This window comes from Fopius arisanus, unplaced genomic scaffold (assembly GCF_000806365.1).
Source record: "Fopius arisanus strain USDA-PBARC FA_bdor unplaced genomic scaffold, ASM80636v1 scaffold00002, whole genome shotgun sequence".
Classification (NCBI taxonomy): domain Eukaryota; kingdom Metazoa; phylum Arthropoda; class Insecta; order Hymenoptera; family Braconidae; genus Fopius; species Fopius arisanus.
Genome location: NW_011887741.1, coordinates 1,250,870 through 1,271,815, shown reverse-complemented (window position 1 = coordinate 1,271,815; position 20,946 = coordinate 1,250,870). Strand labels below are relative to the sequence as shown.

The following is a 20,946-nucleotide window of genomic DNA, read 5'->3' as shown; positions in this document are numbered from 1 at the left end:
CGCGCACAGTCAAAGTGTCCTCGAGTGTCGAGAGAGTATTGCCGCGATTAAATTCAAATATGGAATACGAGGGTCGCGAAGTTGTTTCACCAGGGCGAAGAGGGAATAGTACCACTCGGATTTTACCATTCGTTTGAGACCAAGATTTCATCGACATTAAATTTCTCGCCATGAAAAAAGAGAGAAATAAAAAATTACTCCCTCTCCCACCCTTATTCCTTATTTTTAAATCGAATCAGTTAATGCCGATTTCCTGTAGCCACTGGGAGTTATGTCCTAGGGTGAATCTAATTTGCATTTTATTGGATTCAACGATATTTTTCATTACTCTCATTGTATCGAGAGGGGATGAGGTTTTAAAATAAAAAGTAATCGACAAATCTGTTTGCCGCTGAGTGCGTGATTGAGGCCTAATATGGTAGTCGCAGGGTCACTGCAGATATATTGCGGTGATTCTTCTTAGCGCCATTTATCTGCACTCCATTCGATTTGCGGGTGTACGAGCGCCGCGAATTTTTTGTTTTAGATGCGTCTACCGATTTTTTTTTTGCATGATTACAGCTTTTTTAGAATTATTTCTGGAATTTTTGAATACAGAACTGAATGAAAAATCTGAGGGACTCATTCTCGAAATGTGAGATCAGGCCCCGGGCCCGAGAAGTAACTTTTGTTCGTTATGTTTATTCCTTTATCAATCTTTAGAGTATTCTATTATTATCTACAGGACAAATATATTCGAAGGGAACGATCATTTGATAAAAAAATCCGTTTTTGGAATTTTCAAAAATTCATAATAAATAACCGAACAACACAAAAATGTTTATTTTTTCACTTGCAATTTAATCGTACGGTGGCGGCTGTATACCCTTAAAAGTTTGAAAATAAAAAAATAAAATTCCCGGGCACACGGAAGTTTTGGTCCTTGATGCTACCATTTTCAGCGAACACCGGAGAAAAATTGCACGCGGGTATCGCACGGTGTACACGCAGAAAGAGTTTTACCTTTTGGCTCCCGATCATTAAAATTCCCGATAATAATTCACAATCAATCACTGCCACCGTGCCCACCGCAATCACCCCAATTACCAAATTATTTTTCATGCTAATAATCTTTGTCCCCGGTTAATCAATAAAAAAAGATATACGATCCGATCGAATGCACGTGATTTACCGCCTTCAATCGATATTTACGTCGTCACGTGGGGGTAAGGAGAAACCACTGCTTTTACGTCATGGCTCTTTTTTTATTTTTTTTTTAATTCAATGGACTTTTTCGAGTTGCATTCGCCGCAGGTCGCAAGTTCATACGACTACTCGATTATTTCGGGTACCGGAAGAGTTCTTTGAAGTACCGCTGGGATCCGTGACAATCATTGAAATCCGACACCCCGGGGTTTTAAATGTTTCCCGATTTGGTTGGACCCATGTTAATGAATTAATGACTGAAACACCCGTAACTCTATGTACCACGGCGCCACTTGCCGGTGAAATCATGTAAAAATCGCGTTAAAATTACGGAAATCGTTACCCCCTTTTCCACCCCCTCACCCACCCAAAAAAAAATGTAATCATTAAAAAATTCATTACGAGAATAAAATCTTACACAAAATTTTTTTGTCTGATTATCATCCGATTGTTATTTCATGATAAAAAAAAAAAATTCTCATTAAATATTTCATAGAATACGTTATATAATTTAGCACGCGAACTCTTCTATTAATTATTGTAAAAAATCATTTCCATAACCTTGGATTTTTATTAAAGAGAAAAATTGCCGAAATTGTGCCAATTTCAATAAAAATAAATGGCCGCTCTCGTTCCAAAACTGTTGGCACGAAAAATGCCCTCCAATTTATTTCAATTGAGACAGTCTCGACGTCCAGAACCCAATTTTTTCCCAACCCATTTATTCTCCCAATCTCAATCACACTATCCAGCACTTCCCCATCAATTAAGAAAGAGATTAATATTTAACACGGTGTCACGATGTAGTTAAGTAACCGCGAATATATCTGAGTAAATGGTATCGCGACACCACAAGCATTTAGCTACGGACAATAAAAGTAATAGAAATATCAGTATTTATATAGAGCACCCCAGGTTAATGGACAGTCCAGTGGGTGCAAAATTCAAAGCAAAACGCCCATCGTAAACCCGGGTCTTGCCTACGCACTCAACGCGTACATTTATCCTTTCATAAATTCGTCTGTGTAAGTGAATAAGTGCGTTGACTCACGCTTTTACCTTTGGAATAGAACAAAGTGGAAGTGCATTATTCTCACAATAAAAAATTTACCAATAATCCAATGAAGAAGGTCGCGACGGTATCTGATAACTCCATCTTCTGATTCCCAAACTGATAAAACACTTGAGATAAGTTCTTAAACAACATTTTGGAATTAACACTTCTTCCATTTCCTAGTAATTCCGAAAAAATGATATTATTTTTTTCAACCTAACTCATACCTAAATTTACTTTAATTTCACTTCATGATAACAAAAACGTAATTAATTCCTTGATAAAAAAAAATTTTTTTAAATCGCTGATTTTACGAATTAATTCCCCATTAATCAATAAATAATTGAAAATGAATGGATTCGATTTAAATTCGATACAATTCGGATTATCAGACTGAATGGTAAATGAATGCGAATGAAAAAGGAAAATGAGAAATGGAAATGAGCGATATGCAAAAAATAGAAAAAATCTACTTGTTTCCGCACATGAGTAACAAATTATTCTATCAAATCCCTCGAAACTTCCGCAATAACTGTCAGAACATATAAAACTTCACGTAGATAAACCGCCCGTGAGTGATAACGAATGACTCGTATGTTTGAATATTCAAATTACTCCAGTGGCATCATTGAGTCTCGTGTTAATCGTACTTGTGTCACTCCTGGACATTTAAGGGTACCCCCAGTATTTTAAAAACTTATTTTCCCCTCTGTCTCTGTGACAAGCCCAGCAATACCACTGGTAAACCAATGCATTATGCATAACCGCGTGGCAACACTCAAACCGGCGCTCCGATTCGCACGTGCAGAGACATTTTTATTGCGTGTTTATGCACTGAATCTCCTCCTGTCGTTCTCTCATTCGCCAATGAAAGATTAAAAAAAAAAAAGAGGATGTGAGGATCTCGTTTCTTCCGTAGGCAATTTGGAGCGCATTTAATGCACCATCTCTCAAGGAGGGAAATCGATTCGGTGATTTAGCCCCAAGCGCCGGATTTTTATCAAAAACATACCAAGTGCTCAATTTTTTACTCCCAAATTACGAAATTCACCTGAATTACTTCATTCACCATTTTACGAGGTGTTGGCTGTATCGATTTTACCGGTACCAGCGAAATAAATTGACGAGACAATGTGTCTCCATTACTCGGGGCAGAAAAAAAATAAGGGAATTGAAAAATTAAACTCAATTTCAACGATTCAATCGATCAGCTCAGTGGAGATGTCGTACAGGATTTTCAGTGGAGTTAGGTCTCATATTTTCGTGGAGTTTTCGAGAAATGCCTTCGAATCTGAAAGAGATGTCGAATTTTTTGTAATGGGATTTTTTCTGGGTCTTAATGAACTCCACAAAAAACGTTATCACGATAATTTAGGTGGCAGCGATAAATACCGAGATATTAATTGAAGATCAAGTTTTTTAAACTGAATTCAGGAGATCACTTCAACGAATAATAATAATAAATCTGAAAATGATGGGGTGTCCTCGGTTTACCAAAGCCATGACTAATTGGAGGGCCAGCATCACCGAGTCCATGAACCCCAGGTAAAATACCCCAGGTGAGGACAAGGAGATGCAGTTCTGGTCCTTAGGACTTCCCTAGATGGCCAAGGCCCCACATCAAACGTTCATTCCCTGAGGTCGTCACAGGAGGAAGCAACTACTGGGTCAGTCGACCATTGGAAAATAAATAAAAAAAATTGTGCAAAAAAAAAATTGTGCAAATAAATCCATCAAAGATCCACTTCCCCAGAGAAACACATGGAAAAAAAAAAGAATAAAATAAAAATGGCAGTGTATGGCCCACAGCAATTTTGGCGACGAGTTTCACATTGCAATTTTTTCCTCTCATTTCTTTTTTTTTCCAGGGTAGGCCATGAACCGAGCTAAATGCGTCTGTGATATTTGCCACGGTCTTTTAGACTCCCCTAGATGGTGAGGGATATATTTTTATTTTTTTATTTTTTCGGTTAATGTTTTTTTAAACGGAGGCCAAAAGGTGCACGGACAGCGCGTATTCGGTGCCCCACAGACGGGCGCCTCGGCAAGGATATACTTCCTATTAGCCGAGACTCTCCCTATATGGTTGTAAAACAACATGGGTCAACCGGTCTACCAGTGGTGTTTGTGTTGTTGGGTTATTTATATTTTTTTCTTCAAGTATTTCCCTAAATAATGGCAAATCTTCCGCGTGGAGTGACCAGAAGAGTTTATTCAATATTTGAACGCAGGAAAAATTTGGGTGTTCAATATTAAGTATTTATAATACCTCCATTATTTTTTCTCCGGCAATTATCGCAAATGTTCAATTTCTTTCCCCTAACTTGTAGGAATTGATTCTCATCGTTTTTTATCGTATTGGTATTAAATGAATTGATTTGGTTGAGTCATTCATTTTTTAATTTTTGTGCTTTAGGAGATTTATGGGACCTTCCCCTCCCTTTCCTTTCTGATTGATTTTTAATAATTCGTTTGAATTGTCATTATTATTTTTTAGTTTTATCCGACTCAATTTTCTTCTCTTCTTTCTTCCGTTCAGTTATTATTTGGTGAATTAATTCGGGTTTACAGAAATTTTGTTGGAGCTGCTACAATTTTTAATTACCGAAATTTGAAAATCCACGGACGCTGGCGCAATTCTTTACATTTTTACATTTCCTGTTCCTCGTTTATCACATCTTATTTTGTGGAAAATATAGAGAAAATTCTGAGGAGATAATTGAAGGAGTTCGTATTTACTATTTACTACAGCAAAAAGGGAAATAATTATACCCTCAACCTTTCAATATTCTCCCCTATTTGCACCAATTATTTTCGAATTTTCTTCGAAGGGCTGTGTTTTGCGCAAGTGGTTTGAAATTTCCATATTTAATGGAATAAAAAATCGCAGTCCATAAAGTCTTAACGATAATTTTCGCCCGCCCACGTTGAGTTTGAGAAAAATATTGCACTCACCGATGCATCGAAGGTAAAGAGTAAAGACGGCAACTGTCAGTGAATTCTGTCCAGCGAGAAATTCCAGGGTAGTCTGGGTGTTGGACTGGCATTCGAATTGCTTAATTTACGGTACTTAACAAGAAACAAATACGAGACTCGTAAACCTTTTTTTGTCATGGTCCGGGGAATTTCCTGGACGAAAAATTCCTGTAACAGAAAAAAATGGAAAATCCATTGAAACTCAATTTAAATTTTAAAGATTCACCATTCCTCCACAGAATGTTAATTGAGGAAAGGAATAAATCAGGCTTTTGTTTCCAACGAGACTTAAGAGAAAAATATCTGTTTTATTTTTTCATACATGAACAATAGGTAATATCAATCTATCTTAACGTTTATAATACTTGAAAAAGGTAATTTCATCGTTAGAATAATCAAAACTTAATGAAATAATAACACTTTAGAAAGAACTTCATTCATCGAGTATTCGAGGAACAGAAACCTGGACCGCTATCCAGTTGGTGGCAAAACCTAGAGGTGCACCAACTGCCACAAACTTCACTCGATCCTCTATAAAAGAAATAAATTAATTATGTAAAGATTCATGAAACAACTCATGTGTCTGCTTCAATATTTTGTCTTTCGAATACCCAGAGAAAGCCCTCAACCCCAGAAATTCATGAAATTTAAACGAAAAACTGATATTTTACCTGCACAAAGCCAACCACTAATATCTTGAGATCCAAGACTCATCCCGAATAAGAAGAAGTGCTTTCGATGAAAAAGAATCGTTTCAAAGACGTTTTTCTTGATTTCCCCCATGATGATTCCAAATTCCTCGTCTAAAATCTTGAGAATCATCCCCAACCCTGTGACATAGACAGTATGAGGGGTGTGTACATACTGAAAATGGAAAATAATTATTAAAAATCAGTTCCAAAGCCCTCCAGATAATTTAAAAAAACAAAGCTCTCTACCAGATTGACAAATTCAAGATATTGACTTCTGAAGTCATCAGTTTCCTCTGGATGATGTCCACTTTCTCCATAAGTCCCTCGAGACCACTTATGCCCATTATCGTGTCCATTATCACCGACAATCTTGGGCCTTCGACCCTTGAAGACACATGTGGCGAACCACTCGCAGTGCTCCTCATTCTCCTCAGGAATACAAGGAATTGCATCAACAAAAACCGATTCACCCTCGTGTAGCCCAGCAGTAAGTGTTTTCCCAGCAGCAAATCTCTTTCCATCGACGTAAAATCTACTTGCAAGGAACAGGATATCATGAGTGAAATTAGTGCCATCGAACACCGAAATTATCCCATGACGACCTCCCAATTTTTTAATTTTCCCACAAACATCGTCAATTCCTCTGTTTATCATCATCCGTTTCAAGGGACTCTTCTCCTCACACCAGCAGGTGTTGACGATCCAAGAGTAGGAGGTGTCCTTTTTCTTGTGTTGAAGGGGCTCGCAAGAGAATTTCACCTAGATCCAACAATAATCTCATCAATAAAGAGGTAAAGCGATAAAACGTAATAACATGTTCCTCAGAAACTTATCGCTTAGTTAAAATGTAAATACTTTGAAGACACATACCAAACAACCCGTCTTCAAATAATCACTCAAAACTCGATTAGCAGGAATGTGTTTTCCTTCCCAATAAAATTGAGTGCTTGACAACAAAGCACTGTCCAACTTATCCTCATGAAAAAACTCGATGTAAGCCTTGTTCGCAGACAAAACGTCAGTCACAACTCCAGATAAATTATAAAGATTAATTATACGTGCCATTTTCCTCCTAATTTAGCTATCGACAGCTTACAGAGACACACGTACACAATTTTGAAAAATCCTCTTCTTATTCACATGACAACGAGCCTGCGAATGAAATCAACCCGTTGCAGTCGGCAATTCAACAATGTCCTTTGATTTCCCATCGAAATCTCCAAGGAACACTGAACAGGCGCCATCTCCTCAGGTTACTGGGATGTCAGCCGTGAAAGAACGCCAGAATTCCACCCAAAAAATAATTTTCTCTTAAAAATTCACAAAATAACAGACCCTTTTATTTCAATCTCAAATCCTCCTCCATAATTAATGATTGCATTTTTCGTAATTATTCTTATCATTCCCTCGCCAAATATTCATACAAACACAACTATGAACACTCGGGTCGGTAATACAGAGAATGGCCTACTATGGGAGTGGCGATAAATCCTAATTATTTATTTTAGTATAATTAATTATAAATGATTGTACAAACAATTGGAATATCAAAATCGAAATGTATAAATGATTTTTCACAAGTTGGACTCTTAATTTGGAATAATTGAGAAATTTTCAATTCTGGTCAGCATCATGTAAAAACTTCATTCATTTTTTTAAATTAATGAGTAAATGTACAAACAAATATTCTTATTGTACAAACATGTACTGACGATATACGATTGAATAATTAAGGCCGCTTTCCTCTTTGGTGACCTTTGTCGGCCAAGTACCTGGAGGTGGTGGAGGACAAGTGCAACGGACATTCGAATGAGCTAAGATTTTTCGGGTTGACTTTATTATTTTTTTCTTTACCAAATTTGGCGGGAAGAGGTTGTGCAACAGGTTTCGTGACTGTTTATCATTTTATTGGACTTTTTCACCATCAAGTAGGTCCATCACTCCTAGATTTATCGAATTAATCATTTTTGGGTTAAAAAAAAGAGCTCAGTAATTATTGTCCATTAATCCTCAATTTAATCTAAAAAAACAAAACTTCTCAGAGTCAGTAATTCTGTAACCACTTCAAATGAACAAGCTTTTTATCTTTGATTACTCTTTATTAACCAATATAAGTAATTAGTAATAGAAAAATTATAGGATGTCAATGAGTAAAAATGCTCCAAAACAGTGAACATTAATTACATCAATTATCGTTGAAAAAAATGAAAAATTAATTGAAAATCCAATGGCATTCTCGAAAGAGAAAAATATTCCAAGATCGCAATGGCAATGAGTGTTCTATAATGAAGGTAAAGAGGTCGATGAAAAAGATGGAAATGCATCGAATTTTTGGTATTACGGCTTGTGGAAGCTCCAGTATTGATGAGGGTTGTCCGGGGATATGGGGATTGACGATTGTGCTCTCGTCAGCCAGCTAGAGTTATCATTTTTTCCACATTTTTCCGTCTGAAATTTCCAGAACAACAATGATCCCCAGATTTTATTAAAATCGACTCAACACCCAGTGGCCGGCCGTTTGATTGATTTGCCATTACGATCTTGTAAGAATGCTTCAATTCAGATTAGCTCCAGCAATCTCGTCACATTTGTCATCCAAATCTCCCTGTAAAGGAACAATCAAATGAAATTTTAATCAAATCAATAATAGCCAACGGGAGAATAGTTTAATCACCTCCTCCAATTGAAGACACTTTCCCCACTCGGTGAGGGTGATTTTGTGATCATTATCAGCATCACAACCATCGAGAAAGGGTGCAATGCAGTGCTCGAGTGCCATGAGGGGTGCACGAATGGGGAAAAGTTCGTGACGCGAAATGGCGCGATCATGTGGGTGTCCATCAAGATCACACCATTTCCATATAGCGGCATTAGTCCAGCGTAAGGTCAAATTAGTCTCGGCCTCCCGTTGCATTTTTAGGTAGTGAGAGGGTAATTCCTGACGATCAGCTAGATCGCGCATTATGTTGAAGAGCCAGTCCCGCATGCGCCTGGGAAAATCGAGCATATCGTCCTCCTTGCACATCTATTGAGACGAATTGATCAGAAGTATCATTCAATCCTATTAAATTTCGATTCCACGTTATTTATTGTTTATTTAATTTACCGGCATCTGACGACATCCTCCATAATACTCGATATGGACATGTTGATACTCGGCACCGCGACACCTGGCATCGTTAGTATCGCAGAAACATCGAGCCTGATAAACCTCGCAATCACTGCCAAATGTCTCATTGTAATTGGTGCAGACCTTGCGCCTGGGGTCGATCTCCTCGTCGCACGAGTCCACACAGACACACTCGGCGATTCCCATATCATTCGACTGTAATGATCAATATTCAATTAATTTTCCTCATAATTACACTATCTCAATTCACACCAACCTTGCAAACTCTCCCTGCGCCACAATGTTTGTCCATACATGGGTCCATTAGCATCGGTTGTTTCTTCTCCACGGACTCTGCACTTCCAGTCTCTGCAGCCTCGTCTGCCTCCAGCATATTCATCACTTCCTGCTGGAACGGAGATTCCGTTGTCGTTGTCCGACGACGATTTTTTTTTCTTCTCTGATAATCATTCGTTTTTTTTTTTTTCAAAGAAATATATTATTTACCCAAAACATTATTTCTTTTAAAAACTTACTTCGGCTGAAACATCAACGATTAAGGCTCCAACGAGCACAATAATCATCATCAACTCCAGCTTCCTTCCCATCTTGATTAACTTCTAAAAACAAAAGCAAAATAAAACAATTGTTATCAATTACAATGGTCTGTCCGGCGTTATTCTTCGAGTTGAAGAGTTCAAGGAATTTTCAATATAAAAATTTGTGATATCTCCGCGGATGAGAAGCATGTATTATAATTATTGAGAGCGTCGAAACATAAAGCAGAACTGGAATATTAGATCAATCAGTGAAGTGCAAATCATCTCTTCAATCCATTTTGTATGATGTTGCCACTGAAGGACTCGAATTGCCGTTACCGCGGAAATCCATGGGGGTCATCTTATTTTCCTCTCCAGAATTGGTGTGAGCTCGTTCATCTTCATTCAAATGATACATCTTCATCTGTTCTCTATTAAAGATTGCTCTCAATTGAGTTACGCACGTTCTTTTAATTCGGTGACCCATTTCATTCATTATATCCTCATTATATCCTGGCATATGCAATTGATGAGAAAAATCTTACAATAGCATGTAGGTATCAAATGTAGAATTAAACGAAATTGGCAAATTAATGAAAAGTTTGTGAAATAATTCTTGTCATAAGTAATTGAATGGAATGCGAGTACGTGGGCTTGATTTGGCGTATTAATACAACGAATTATGTTGAGATACGTTAGAAGGGAGGTACGCGTAGCAGTGAAAAAGCCCCAACGTAGAAAGCCCGTAAGGACCGTGCAACATTCGTTGAACGTTCAATATCGCGCATCGACACTGTTTACCAAATGGATATCTCAACAATTTTACCATTCGCCAGATTCATTCATCCAAACCGATACTGAAAACTAGCGTAATATCTCTAATGTATATTTTATCGCTGGCACTGCTTTCCTCGTTTAAAGCGATGACATACTTCTTCATGGGAATGATTCTACAATTTTCGTTTGACTTTAAATTGCGCCCTCAATTCACCGACACTGGGGCTTTATGAAAATGGATATTAAACCTTTTGCAATCAATTTAATAGGATACATTACGGTTTTATTGTATCGTTATATCATTATTTTGGGCAATTGTTTTAATCAAACATAATTCTATAAGTCTTCAAATTACTTTTCCATCTAATATGCAATACTTGTCAATTAATTATTAATTATTGTCTCAAGCAACATAGAATTCCAAAATTTCATATGTAAGTAAAAGTAAGAGGACTCTGTCCCTCGGGAGAGCTAGGCATGATATGAGATCAATTATATTCAAATCAGTACGCGCATAATATCCAATCCCAAGCAAACATTGATTAATTAAATTCACCGAATAATTAGCATATACAATTTCTCCATGAAAAATAAATGAAAACAATATGAAAAGAACTGATGAATTATGTGATTAAATAATGAGGAGTCTCAATGGGAAAAAATCGAAATATTTAAAAGATCTAAAAGATCAAAGTTGTCTGGTAAAAAAAAGACTAGGCAAGAGGAAGATATTATATTTACGTGTAATTTATTTGTATTTATGCTTGATACCAGGGTAAATATGAAATGGGTTTCATTATGGGAAAATAGTTTACTCACATTTTGTGAAGTTTCGTTTGATCTGAGTTGTTACGGAGGCAGAGAATGAAAATGGTTGTTAAACCGTCGGAGGAGCGGTTGTGACTGCGTTGATGTGTGATGAGCCCTCCAGGTCTAAACCACAGCATCCAAATGATATCATCGCTGCCTACGCTACCCCATTCTGATCTTTCCGCCACATGCGTTACACTATCGCCTTCGACCTTTTTTTTCTCATTCTTCCTCTTCCTCTCCACCGTTTCTCTCTTCTGCGTTTCAATTTTAACTCTCAAATTAAAGTAGCAAATTTCAACGGAATCGTTCAATCTTTCTGTGAATGCCTTCGCCCTATTTCTGAAAATATCTTTATGGAGTTGTGTTAATGGGTAGTGCATTAGCAATCCTTTCTTGAAGGAACTTTGTGGTCGTGGGGATAGGCTACCAGTATTAAGTTTTTAAACTGAAACCAAGTTCTTTCATTTTCATTTTTTTTTTACTTCGATTGTGAGAACGATTGGTTGATGAAGATCAATTTTTAAGGCGAAATGAAGGATACAACGATATCTGGTAGTAAGATAGGTATATTATACTAAATGCAAAAAGTTACAATACATTTGACGTTTTGTTGTTATTCGTAATCTTCTCTTCAATTTGTATTCTATCTTCGTTACGGCTCAACACATCGGTTATTTTTCGCAAGTTTAACATTGTCCACAAAAACGAAATTGTTTAAAGAAAATTGTTGAGACTGGTCGAACTAAAAATATGTCGTATATTCTACAAAAATTCACAACTTAGATTTATCACCGTCGTAATGTTCCTCAATTAGTCGTTACAATTAATTGTGTCGTGTTATTTTTTTAATTTTCTTGTCTTTTGCAGTTTTTTTTTTGTTGTTTTCAGTTTTACTCTCTTTCCATTATCAAATTTTTACTCTAAGTAAAAGGAAACCCACGAAATTCGCTGTTTTTCCTTCTTCTTATTTTTCTTTCGAGTTTGCGATAGAACAAAAAATGAGTAGTTACGAGAGTTAGAAACTCCTCACCTTTCATTATTTATTTCAATCAGAGGAATCACTTGGCATTAAAGTAAAAAAGAAGAGATTGAGACACTGCAATTCATTTGATCTCAATCACAATTTTTTCAACTTTGATTTCCATTAAAATTCATGGAGTTTAATCATAAATTTATTATCGTTTCATTACGAGCCTCTTTCGATGCATCTCCTGCCCTCGAGTGCGACAAATCTATATTTTACAGCAGGTTCGACTGACTCCCGGTTTATCAATTTATTTGTGATGAATAGAGGAACCTAAAGAGAGAGCTTCGAAAGAGGTGAAACTACGTCTCCTCATCTTGATTTGCATGTTCCTTTTTCGTATCATAAAACGATAGGCCAGAGGAATCGTATTCTGCAGGAATAGTCGCCCACAGTCGCAATATTCGGTACAAAAACCACTCACACGTTTCTCTATTTTTCAATATGAAAGTGGAAACGAGTAAAAGATCGCAGAAAAATTCATCATTTTATCTGATTAAAAATTGAACGTTTTCTCCATGCTACTCGACTATTGATCGACTTTATGATTGAATTAATTTTATTATCGCTCCCTGCTTGAGACGATTGAATGAAAATTGGAAGAAAAAATTCCCCAAATTACCTCGGAAATTTATTCATCGGTTTTATTACCATCTTGCCGTTGTCAGACATTTTTTCATTATTTATATTCTTCAATTTTCCATCAATTTATTGTTCTGCAGCTACATTTTATCACAGTTATTAGAATAAGCAAGAGGCATGCAACCTTCACGATTAATTTAGAAATGGATATTGTTCAAATTTTATTTGATGCAAGATGAGATAAAGTGAACCGTCATTGCAGCTATCAGTTTTTTTCTTTCAAACCTATCGTTTTACATGTACCTAATAATCCGATGCGGTTTTTTTATCCTTCCCTTCCTATTGAAATCTTGCACGAGAATAGGCACACTGGTTACATATTAAAATGTTTCGATTATGGAGAAAGATAACGCTCAATTCACTGTGTGGAGATCTCATATTAGGATGTTCCATACAGTATAATTTTCTAAATTTTCTCTTGAAAACAAAATTCTTCCATCATCAACTTGTCACATCGTGTTATGTCTATAAGCTCTACAGTAATTAATTAATGTCTATTACTTCGTGAACTCTACGTCTACGTTTAATTAATAAAAATAAACATAAGAATGAATTTATTAGTAAACAGGTAGTAAACACAGAGGAGAAATGAAAAACACTTGAACCATATTGCAGGTATTATTCTGTTTCATTTCTCATCCATCGGTACGACTAGTTGATGATGTAATTTTTTATTTTATATCAATTTGAAAGAATTATTCTCAGTGTTGAAATTTAATTGCGACTGTGGGCAGGGGCTATTTTCTTTCAATTTGTCAATTTTATTTCAATGATAATATTTTTATTGATACGATGCGATTGCTTGGCGATTATTTCCTGATAATGATTTAGTGATGATTTAGCAAGTATTATTCATGTTTCAATATCGATAATTTCATCGAGGAAATTGGAAGGCTAAAGTTCTGATAGACCTCTTCATGGAAATGTACAATTTTGAATGATGAAAAAGGGAAAAATGGCGAGACCAGCTGCAGTTAAGTGTTTGTTTCTATTTTGTCGAGTTAATGATGATTCAATCGATACCGGCCGATTGATCTCGGCAGTTCGAAGCAGGATTCATCATTTAATTCTACAATTGAAAAAATGTTCTCATTTCCTCTTTAAATAATCGTGAAAAAGCCGTAGAGTTGGTGAAGGAATTCAAATAATCACGATATTTAACCAAATATTTTGATCACTTGGATATCTTCGTCAATTAACACTCGGGAGGTGCAACGATTCTCTACGTGCGTTAAAACAAGTTAAGCCTATTATCTCGTATGATTTATCATTCTGTACCTTCAATGTCTTTTATTATGGCTTGACTTCGTTTTCTGGCTTATTTATTTTTATTTTTTACATGAAGAACCACTTTTCGCCTTATTATTGTTACGAAGCAAAATAAATGTCGATCATTTCAGTTCTGATGCGGTAAAATTGTCTTGCCATTTTTTTCCCAAATCTGACGTTTTACCACTTCACCACTGATTACTGCTTCATTGGGAAATAAAATGATAATATTGACAGTGTGAGTTTTATTGGCACGTGATCTGAAAGTGGGGAATGCACCCCAAATTTATCAATCCTCAGTTCTCTTAAAAGCCTTTAGAAATCAATTTTAATAATAATATCTAGAAGTTCTCTCTGCCACTTGCCATTCTAATTCCCAAGAAACCAAAATGAAATAGTATGCTATATCCACATGATGTTTATGTTGACCGTCAGGGTCGGACGGCGTTCGAGGGATCCGTAAAAATTAAATATAATAATGAAATGGGCGCGTCCTATGTAAACAATAATTGGATCGATGCACGGGGCTTCAGAAGGTAAGAACAATTAATTGATGAGGTGTAAACAATTATCATTTTGTTTTATATAAATTCAAGAATTTATTTTAGTTAATATCGATAGATAGATAATGGATTGCTTGAGCCCGGGAAATTATTCCGAAGCCCCGTGATACAATTTTGAAGGGGGGGGATTATTTTAACATTCTCCATCCAAAAAAAACGAAATGAAAAACTTGATTCGATTACACATTCGTCAACGATTGAGTTTGCTTTGTTTCTTCTTTATGATCAACATCATCATGGTTAATAGTGTCTTTGTCTCTGGTATGTTTACTCCTCTATTGATCCGTCCAACGGCATTAATTAAGTTTATATGTACTCTTTTTTTTTAACTTTTCCTATTTTCTTTCCTTTTTTTTGTTTTTCATCGTTTTGTCGATTCGTGTCTGGAAGGGAAAGTAATTGGCGTCGTAGTTTGAAAATGGGGAAAAGTAGAGATTGCGAGGCGGATTTTAACGGCGATTTTGATAAGCTGCACTGCCCATATTATTTTGTTGTCTCATCCCACCTCGACCACCATCACCACGTTGAAATCCACCACGACCACCTCTTGAACCGTGTTGAGGGCCTCTCATTGGACCACCAGGGCCACCTGTGATGTTATTTTTTTTTTAATCATTGTTATGATTGAATTTAGTGAGTATATTTGAGAAAAATAATTCCTCTTATCCCTTACCTGGACCACGCTGTTGTGATTGTTGCTGCTGTCCTCCCATGGATGACCTCATATTACCATCATTCTGATTCGACCGGATATTATCTCCAGGACCCCTCGGTCTATTTTTCTTCTCTTCGATATTGAGCTTGAGACCATTTTCATCAGGATATCCAATGGGAAGTGCATCTAGAACCTTTTGCACAACGTTGGCATCTTCAAAGGTGACAAATCCGTAGTTAGGTACTCTCCCAGAGTTGTTCTGTCCCTGTGGGCCCTTAGCTCTATCATTGGCCTTGCAGTGGATGTGTAAATCAACAACTCGGCCGTATCGTTCAAAGATTTTTCTGAGTTCTGTTTCTGTCGCTTGATGGGGAACATTGCCAACAAAGAGCTGGTTAGTGTCAGGCCACTCGCGACGTCCACGATTCTCTTTTTGAGGAGGTCCTACACGAGTTGGTCGTTGCTGTTGGGCCAGTGGCTGTGGTTGCTGCTGTGGCTGCTGCTGTGTCTGACTGGCCATTCGATGAATTTGTGGTGGGCCGGAAGACATAATACCGGAGGAAACTGTCGTAGAACTTGTCGTCTTCGTTCCCATGGCTCGATCATCAATGGGCATGGACATGGGTGGAGGTGACATGGACAATTTGGAGACTTGTGGAGTATGACCAGTGATGACATTGGATCTCACCGTTCGTGCATAGGATCTAACTTTACTGCCATTGGCAGCAGCATGGAGGTCACCCTCCGGCTCGATCGAGGAGCTTTGGAAGCTCTCGCTTTCCTGCAGTTCATTTGTCTCCTCTGGAGGAATATCCTCCTCAACGGACTGAGGTGCCTGTTGTGGGGGCTCTGTCGGGGTGCTGTCCTGTTCTTGAGTGAATGACTCTTGAGCTGGTTCTGTAACATACTGATGCTGAATCGCTGGCTGTTGAGGTGGAGCCAGAGCTGGTTGACTGATAATGGCAGTCTCCTCGTGAACATTTCCGTTGATCACTGGCTGAAGGCCTGGGTGGACCTGTTGCTGAGGTGGTGGAGGGTAGTATATTTGCTGCTGCTGGGGTTGAGCAAGAGCTGGCTGTTGAGTTGGAATGAGATTGCCGTGGGCCTGTTGCTGCTCTCCAACCGTCTGCACTGTCGTCCCATGATGACTCTCGTCCTCTTCAGCTTCAGATCGGCCTTCACCACCGTCACGCTCACCACCCTCACCCAGTCCTGTTTCACTCTCCAGCTCGCCCTCCTCCTCGTCCGGAAAGCCGAGATCCTGGTAACGGAAAATGTCGTTGTGGACGTAATACGTCTTTGGAGCCTGCGCTGCCAGTACAAATGTTTGAGTGAAACGACGCATTGGTTGTCCTGCATTCGACAGTTCTCCTGCTACCTGAACCACCACACCACCTCCCATAGTAGCCTGAGAATCCACTTGAGTTATTTTGGCATGACAATCATGGAAATTCAGCTGCTGAATCTTCTGATGAATCTCTTTCTGCCCAATTGCCGGAATAATCTCACGATCAGTTGTACTCAATCCTCCATGGAGATATGATGATTTGTTGCTGTAGAATCTTCACATAAAAAAAAACAACAAAAAAACACCAACAAATAAACAAACAATCAAATAGATAAAAAATATATTTCATCCAAGTATGGATATGTGGAGGTTACCTGTGTACATGAACTGGGGCTCGGTTGAGCAACGTGTAGTATTGTCGAACAAACTCACGACCAACAGACTGAGCCGAGGGGGTTGCCTCCATGACCATTTCCTTTATATCACCTTGGTATTACAGTTTCCACGCGAATTTTTTTCCTTCCAACTCGGTCAGTTGTCCTCTTGCAATTCGCTGTAGAGTGAGGCGAAGCGACTTTCCTCTCTAAGGGAGAATTTTGGATACAAACAATTTTCATTGATTTATAAATTCGTAGAATTACTGACACGAAACGACAATGCCAACGTATATCCAGATTAATGTGTGCTTTGTTAATTTGCTAGATTAAAAAAATAGTCATCAGAGCTTGGCTAAAGCATCGATAATTGGCCTGAACATGATTATTCATATACGTGAATATATTAATGAATTAACAAGGTCGAAGGAATAATGATTAAAATACAAATAAAATAACAATGAGAATGAATGAAGCCCTGACAAAGGCTTCTGGCGTGTGTCTAAAACTCGAGGCACATGGCGTAATTTTCTCCCGAGTCTCGACGCACACACGCGGCCTTCAGACACTTCCCTCACCCTCCCTCGTTATTTAGCCAAAAACTCGGAATCACTCACCCTGAAGAAATAAAAAAATTAATGAGGTAAAATGTTGGCGGATTACGGCGTATTAAATGACGTCGCGATAGTGAGAAAACTTCCAGGGATCGGCTGGCGCAAGCATGGCGATTTTTTGGACGCTGGGGAGCGCCAAAATCCCCAGGACTCCTCCAAAATTTTTCCGACCTAACAAACATTCTCGTCTACCCACTCCCAAATCCCTTTACTTTCAAGAAATTCTCCCAACACCTCAATATCTTTATTCCTATTATTATTATGCAAATATCAAGATGAACTCACCCTCTAGTGTGATTGCCTCTGGAAAATTCTTTCCCTCGGGTGTCAGAGGTGTCCGAGCTTGGGAATGTCGGTTAGAATCGAGCCGGGACTCCTGATACCGTGAAAAATAACGAGATCTCGCAATATTTCCCACGTAATAAATGGATCAAACAACAAACGTCTAGTACGCTCCCACTAACCCTCAATAATTCTAGACAAAAAAAAAATGTACAATCTCCTAACGATTAAAACGTATATTGGTAAAAATTTATTGAATACAAAAATTAATGTACAAACATTAAACCTATTGGCTATTCCCAGAGTTTAGTACTTGATTTTTGAGAGAGGGGGATATAGAATAGTTATGGCTTATTTCTTATTCCGTCTGTTTGTGTTACTTGAAAAAAAAAAATCAACCGGAGGAGCACTCGTGGTGTCAGCACACAGCAGAACCCTGTACACTGAAATTATACACTACACCGTATGAGCCGGTGAAATACACGGGCAGGGTTGCCAGACGGGAAAGACTGGATTCTGGTATCCCCTCCAAAAAATTATGGTATATGCTGGGAAATTATGGTATCAAGGAATGGTAAGGTAGAAACCGCTTAAACTGTGCGAAATTTGAAATAACGACCTTCCAAATCGTCTTCACATCTTCTATGAATAGTTTATTATCTTAAATATAGGATATCTACGGCTAAAATTTGGCATATCACTTACAGAATAAATAAAATTTGATAAACTGTCGATATGAAATGAACAAAAGTATAAAAATCAGACGAACGTTATCTCATCATCAGACTCGTCACTCGGCTGCTGTTTTCCAACTGATCCGTCTGTACTCTCATTAACAACTACAAAGGAAGCAGAGGTACAAGGCTGCTGCCTAATAGCCTTCATCTCCTTATTTCTCTTATCATCTCCATACAAATTTGAACTTTTCATCCTGGACAACATGTCTTGGGATGGCATGAATTTCGAGCTTCCTCCCGATGATTTCACATTCTGACTTGATAGAACTAAGCCGTTAATAGTATTAACAATCAATTTGTTCCTTGCCTTGGTTTTGATTAAATTAACTTTGGAGAAAATACGTTCACTATCGGCATTAGAATGTGGGAGGGATAAGATTTGCAATACAACCGCAGAAAGATTACGGAATAGATGAACACCTCCGTCATCATCATTCTTCACGGTTGATAGCTCGCTCCAAAACGCATCCGTTTCCAATCCAGCAAGGCGCTGTTTGTGCTCTTCGATATATGAATGTGAAGGCAACCCACGCCATTCATTGTCAATGGCTTGAAAATCAGCATTTTTGCAAATCCTTGGTAGCGATGAGAGTAATGGAGCAAGAGTAGGTACTGTATCTCTGAGAGTTTGGGATAAGGTAGCAGGAGGCTTGAAAACTCTAATTTTATTCAAGACAGGGTTCTCGAAATCATAACGTTTCTTGATTTCAAGACATCCTGCAATTAAAAAATTTCTGCATCTGTCATGGAAAAATTTCGTCAAATCTTTCTCTTCAATGAAAACTCTCTTTTGCATTTCATTCATCACGTGAACACCCAAATATATTTGCGAATTTGGGAGAAAGTGTGAACTCTCCTCAGGATTTATTTTTGACAAATCTGTTGAAACTACGTAACTCCTCTTCATGTACGAGCAAAGAAGCTCTCTGTAGAGTTCTGTCATTTTGTCATGCACGTCTGTTATGACCACTTTACTTGACTGGAAGTATTGATTGACTCGTGAGAAGAGTGGTAGCACCCATTTCAGAAAAAAGAAATACAGCTTATTGAAAGGATCATGTAAGGCATTATGAATAGTCTCGGCTATCACCAGCTTTTCCTCAAATCTGTGCTCTGTGAAATATAATTGTAACGCTGACCACTGCTCCAGCATTCTCTCCACCACTGCGCTCAGTGATAACCAACGAGTTTGAGAAGGGTGCAACAATGAATGAACAGGAGAGTCTGTAAAAACTTGAAATTGAGAGAATCCAGATAATCTCTTAGCACTTGCATGAAAAAAATTATAGACATTTCGAGCTAAGTCTTCAACTGTACGAGGTAATTGTTTACAGGCACAACTGGCAGCCAAATGCAGTGAGTGACATAAACATTTGAAAATAATAATTCCTGGGAAATCACGTTTCAGCCTGCTTGCGACTGAATTAAACTCCCCCATCATCACGTTGCATCCGTCTGAACCAAAGCCAATGATGTTCTCCATTGGAATACCTCGATCTTTGAAGCTTTTAATAAGAGCGGAGTACAGATGTTCTCCAGTAGCACTCGTAACAGATCCCTCCTTATTAAAAACTTGTGACAACTCCCAGAATTTACTCGCGATTCTTCCTTTTTTTTCATCGTAGAAACGAACTATGAAGCAACTCGACTTTGTAGTGGAGATATCGGTGGACTCATCTGTAAGAACACTGAATTTTGTATTCTTCAGTGTTTCTGTCAATTCAACTTTCTCACTCTCACCGATGACGTTTGTGACAATTGCAGTTCCTTTAGTCCTTTTCAAGGCCAATTTTTTGGCAATTGTAGAATCGTGAAAGATATTCTTTAATGTGGGAGTGAGTTTATCCATCAAATTAAGCGCAATGTTGTGCTCAGCGAAAAAACCTGTCAGTTGGATCTCTGCGATGGTCACGTTGATGTCCAACGTAAAGGATCCATGGCTGCTGACAGGTTTGATGAAGTTAGTAATTTTTGAAGCTTTTGATAGTGTGGCATTCTCTTTTGATTGATGTTTCAATGATTTTTTATGAGATAGCAAGACTGAGGAATCAGCAGTGAGAATTTGATTACACAATTTACATCGTGCTTTGTACATGTCATCGGGAATCTTCACGAGCCACTGCATGAACCTTTCATCTGACAGCCAGTCCGTCCGAAATCTCTGAGCTATCTTTGCTCTTTTAATTTTTTTAGGTGGAGTATCAGGGAGTTCCTCCTTTTCTGAATCTGCCATTCTAGTTAAAAAGGGTATGGTCAATAGCTTGTAAATGCAACTTACCGTTATAATTAATTAAAAGTCGCTGAAAGCATGATTATCTACCTGAAAAATGTCGGGAATAATAAAACCGATACG

General features: G+C 37.9%; 3 protein-coding genes across 5 annotated transcripts; all 3 read right to left on the bottom strand.

Moving 5' to 3' along the window:
- Positions 1 to 5,503: 5,503 nt before the first annotated feature.
- LOC105266522 (uncharacterized) lies at positions 5,504 to 7,109 on the bottom strand. The gene is made up of 4 exons (XM_011304754.1): positions 6,778 to 7,109; positions 6,154 to 6,666; positions 5,887 to 6,079; positions 5,504 to 5,746 (listed from the first exon to the last, which is right to left on the bottom strand). Exons 1-4 carry the CDS (start codon positions 6,970 to 6,972, stop codon positions 5,649 to 5,651), a joined length of 999 nt encoding a protein of 332 aa, XP_011303056.1. The 5' UTR covers positions 6,973 to 7,109; the 3' UTR covers positions 5,504 to 5,648.
- Positions 7,110 to 7,985: 876 nt separating this feature from the next.
- On the bottom strand, positions 7,986 to 11,290 carry SPARC (secreted protein, acidic, cysteine-rich). The gene is made up of 6 exons (XM_011304741.1): positions 11,152 to 11,290; positions 9,553 to 9,636; positions 9,294 to 9,476; positions 9,014 to 9,232; positions 8,582 to 8,932; positions 7,986 to 8,512 (listed from the first exon to the last, which is right to left on the bottom strand). Exons 2-6 carry the CDS (start codon positions 9,622 to 9,624, stop codon positions 8,462 to 8,464), a joined length of 876 nt encoding a protein of 291 aa, XP_011303043.1. The 5' UTR covers positions 9,625 to 9,636; positions 11,152 to 11,290; the 3' UTR covers positions 7,986 to 8,461.
- A 403-nt stretch (positions 11,291 to 11,693) lies between these two features.
- Positions 11,694 to 18,329, bottom strand: rin (ras GTPase-activating protein-binding protein 2). 3 transcript variants are annotated; one of them, XM_011304717.1, is made up of 5 exons: positions 18,136 to 18,329; positions 17,860 to 18,049; positions 16,961 to 17,169; positions 15,317 to 16,860; positions 11,694 to 15,232 (listed from the first exon to the last, which is right to left on the bottom strand). In XM_011304717.1, exons 3-5 carry the CDS (start codon positions 17,056 to 17,058, stop codon positions 15,093 to 15,095), a joined length of 1,782 nt encoding a protein of 593 aa, XP_011303019.1. In that variant the 5' UTR covers positions 17,059 to 17,169; positions 17,860 to 18,049; positions 18,136 to 18,329; the 3' UTR covers positions 11,694 to 15,092. The 3 variants fall into 3 exon arrangements, with proteins under 3 accessions (XP_011303019.1, XP_011303009.1, XP_011303029.1); XM_011304707.1 differs by having other exon boundaries at positions 17,860 to 18,329; XM_011304727.1 differs by lacking the exons at positions 17,860 to 18,049; positions 18,136 to 18,329 and adding an exon at positions 17,578 to 17,685.
- Positions 18,330 to 20,946: the final 2,617 nt, after the last annotated feature.

What these genes read in the sequence shown, in the direction of transcription:
- SPARC (XM_011304741.1), bottom strand. Translation starts at nt 9,624, where the DNA reads ATGGGAAGGAAGCTGGAGTTGATGATGATTATTGTGCTCGTTGGAGCC. An exon ending in GCGCAGGGAGAGTTTGCAAG is followed by an intron (nt 9,233 to 9,293) that starts GTTGGTGTGAAT and finishes TGATCATTACAG; the next exon opens with TCGAATGATATGGGAATCGC. An exon ending in GAGGATGTCGTCAGATGCCG is followed by an intron (nt 8,933 to 9,013) that starts GTAAATTAAATA and finishes TCGTCTCAATAG; the next exon opens with ATGTGCAAGGAGGACGATAT.
- rin (XM_011304707.1), bottom strand. Translation starts at nt 17,058, where the DNA reads ATGGTCATGGAGGCAACCCCCTCGGCTCAGTCTGTTGGTCGTGAGTTT. An exon ending in GCCCCAGTTCATGTACACAG is followed by an intron (nt 16,861 to 16,960) that starts GTAACCTCCACA and finishes TTTTATGTGAAG; the next exon opens with ATTCTACAGCAACAAATCAT. An exon ending in ATCACAACAGCGTGGTCCAG is followed by an intron (nt 15,233 to 15,316) that starts GTAAGGGATAAG and finishes ATAACATCACAG; the next exon opens with GTGGCCCTGGTGGTCCAATG.
- LOC105266522 (XM_011304754.1), bottom strand. Translation starts at nt 6,972, where the DNA reads ATGGCACGTATAATTAATCTTTATAATTTATCTGGAGTTGTGACTGAC. An exon ending in ATTTGAAGACGGGTTGTTTG is followed by an intron (nt 6,667 to 6,777) that starts GTATGTGTCTTC and finishes TGTTGGATCTAG; the next exon opens with GTGAAATTCTCTTGCGAGCC. An exon ending in TAGTGGTTGGCTTTGTGCAG is followed by an intron (nt 5,747 to 5,886) that starts GTAAAATATCAG and finishes TTTCTTTTATAG; the next exon opens with AGGATCGAGTGAAGTTTGTG.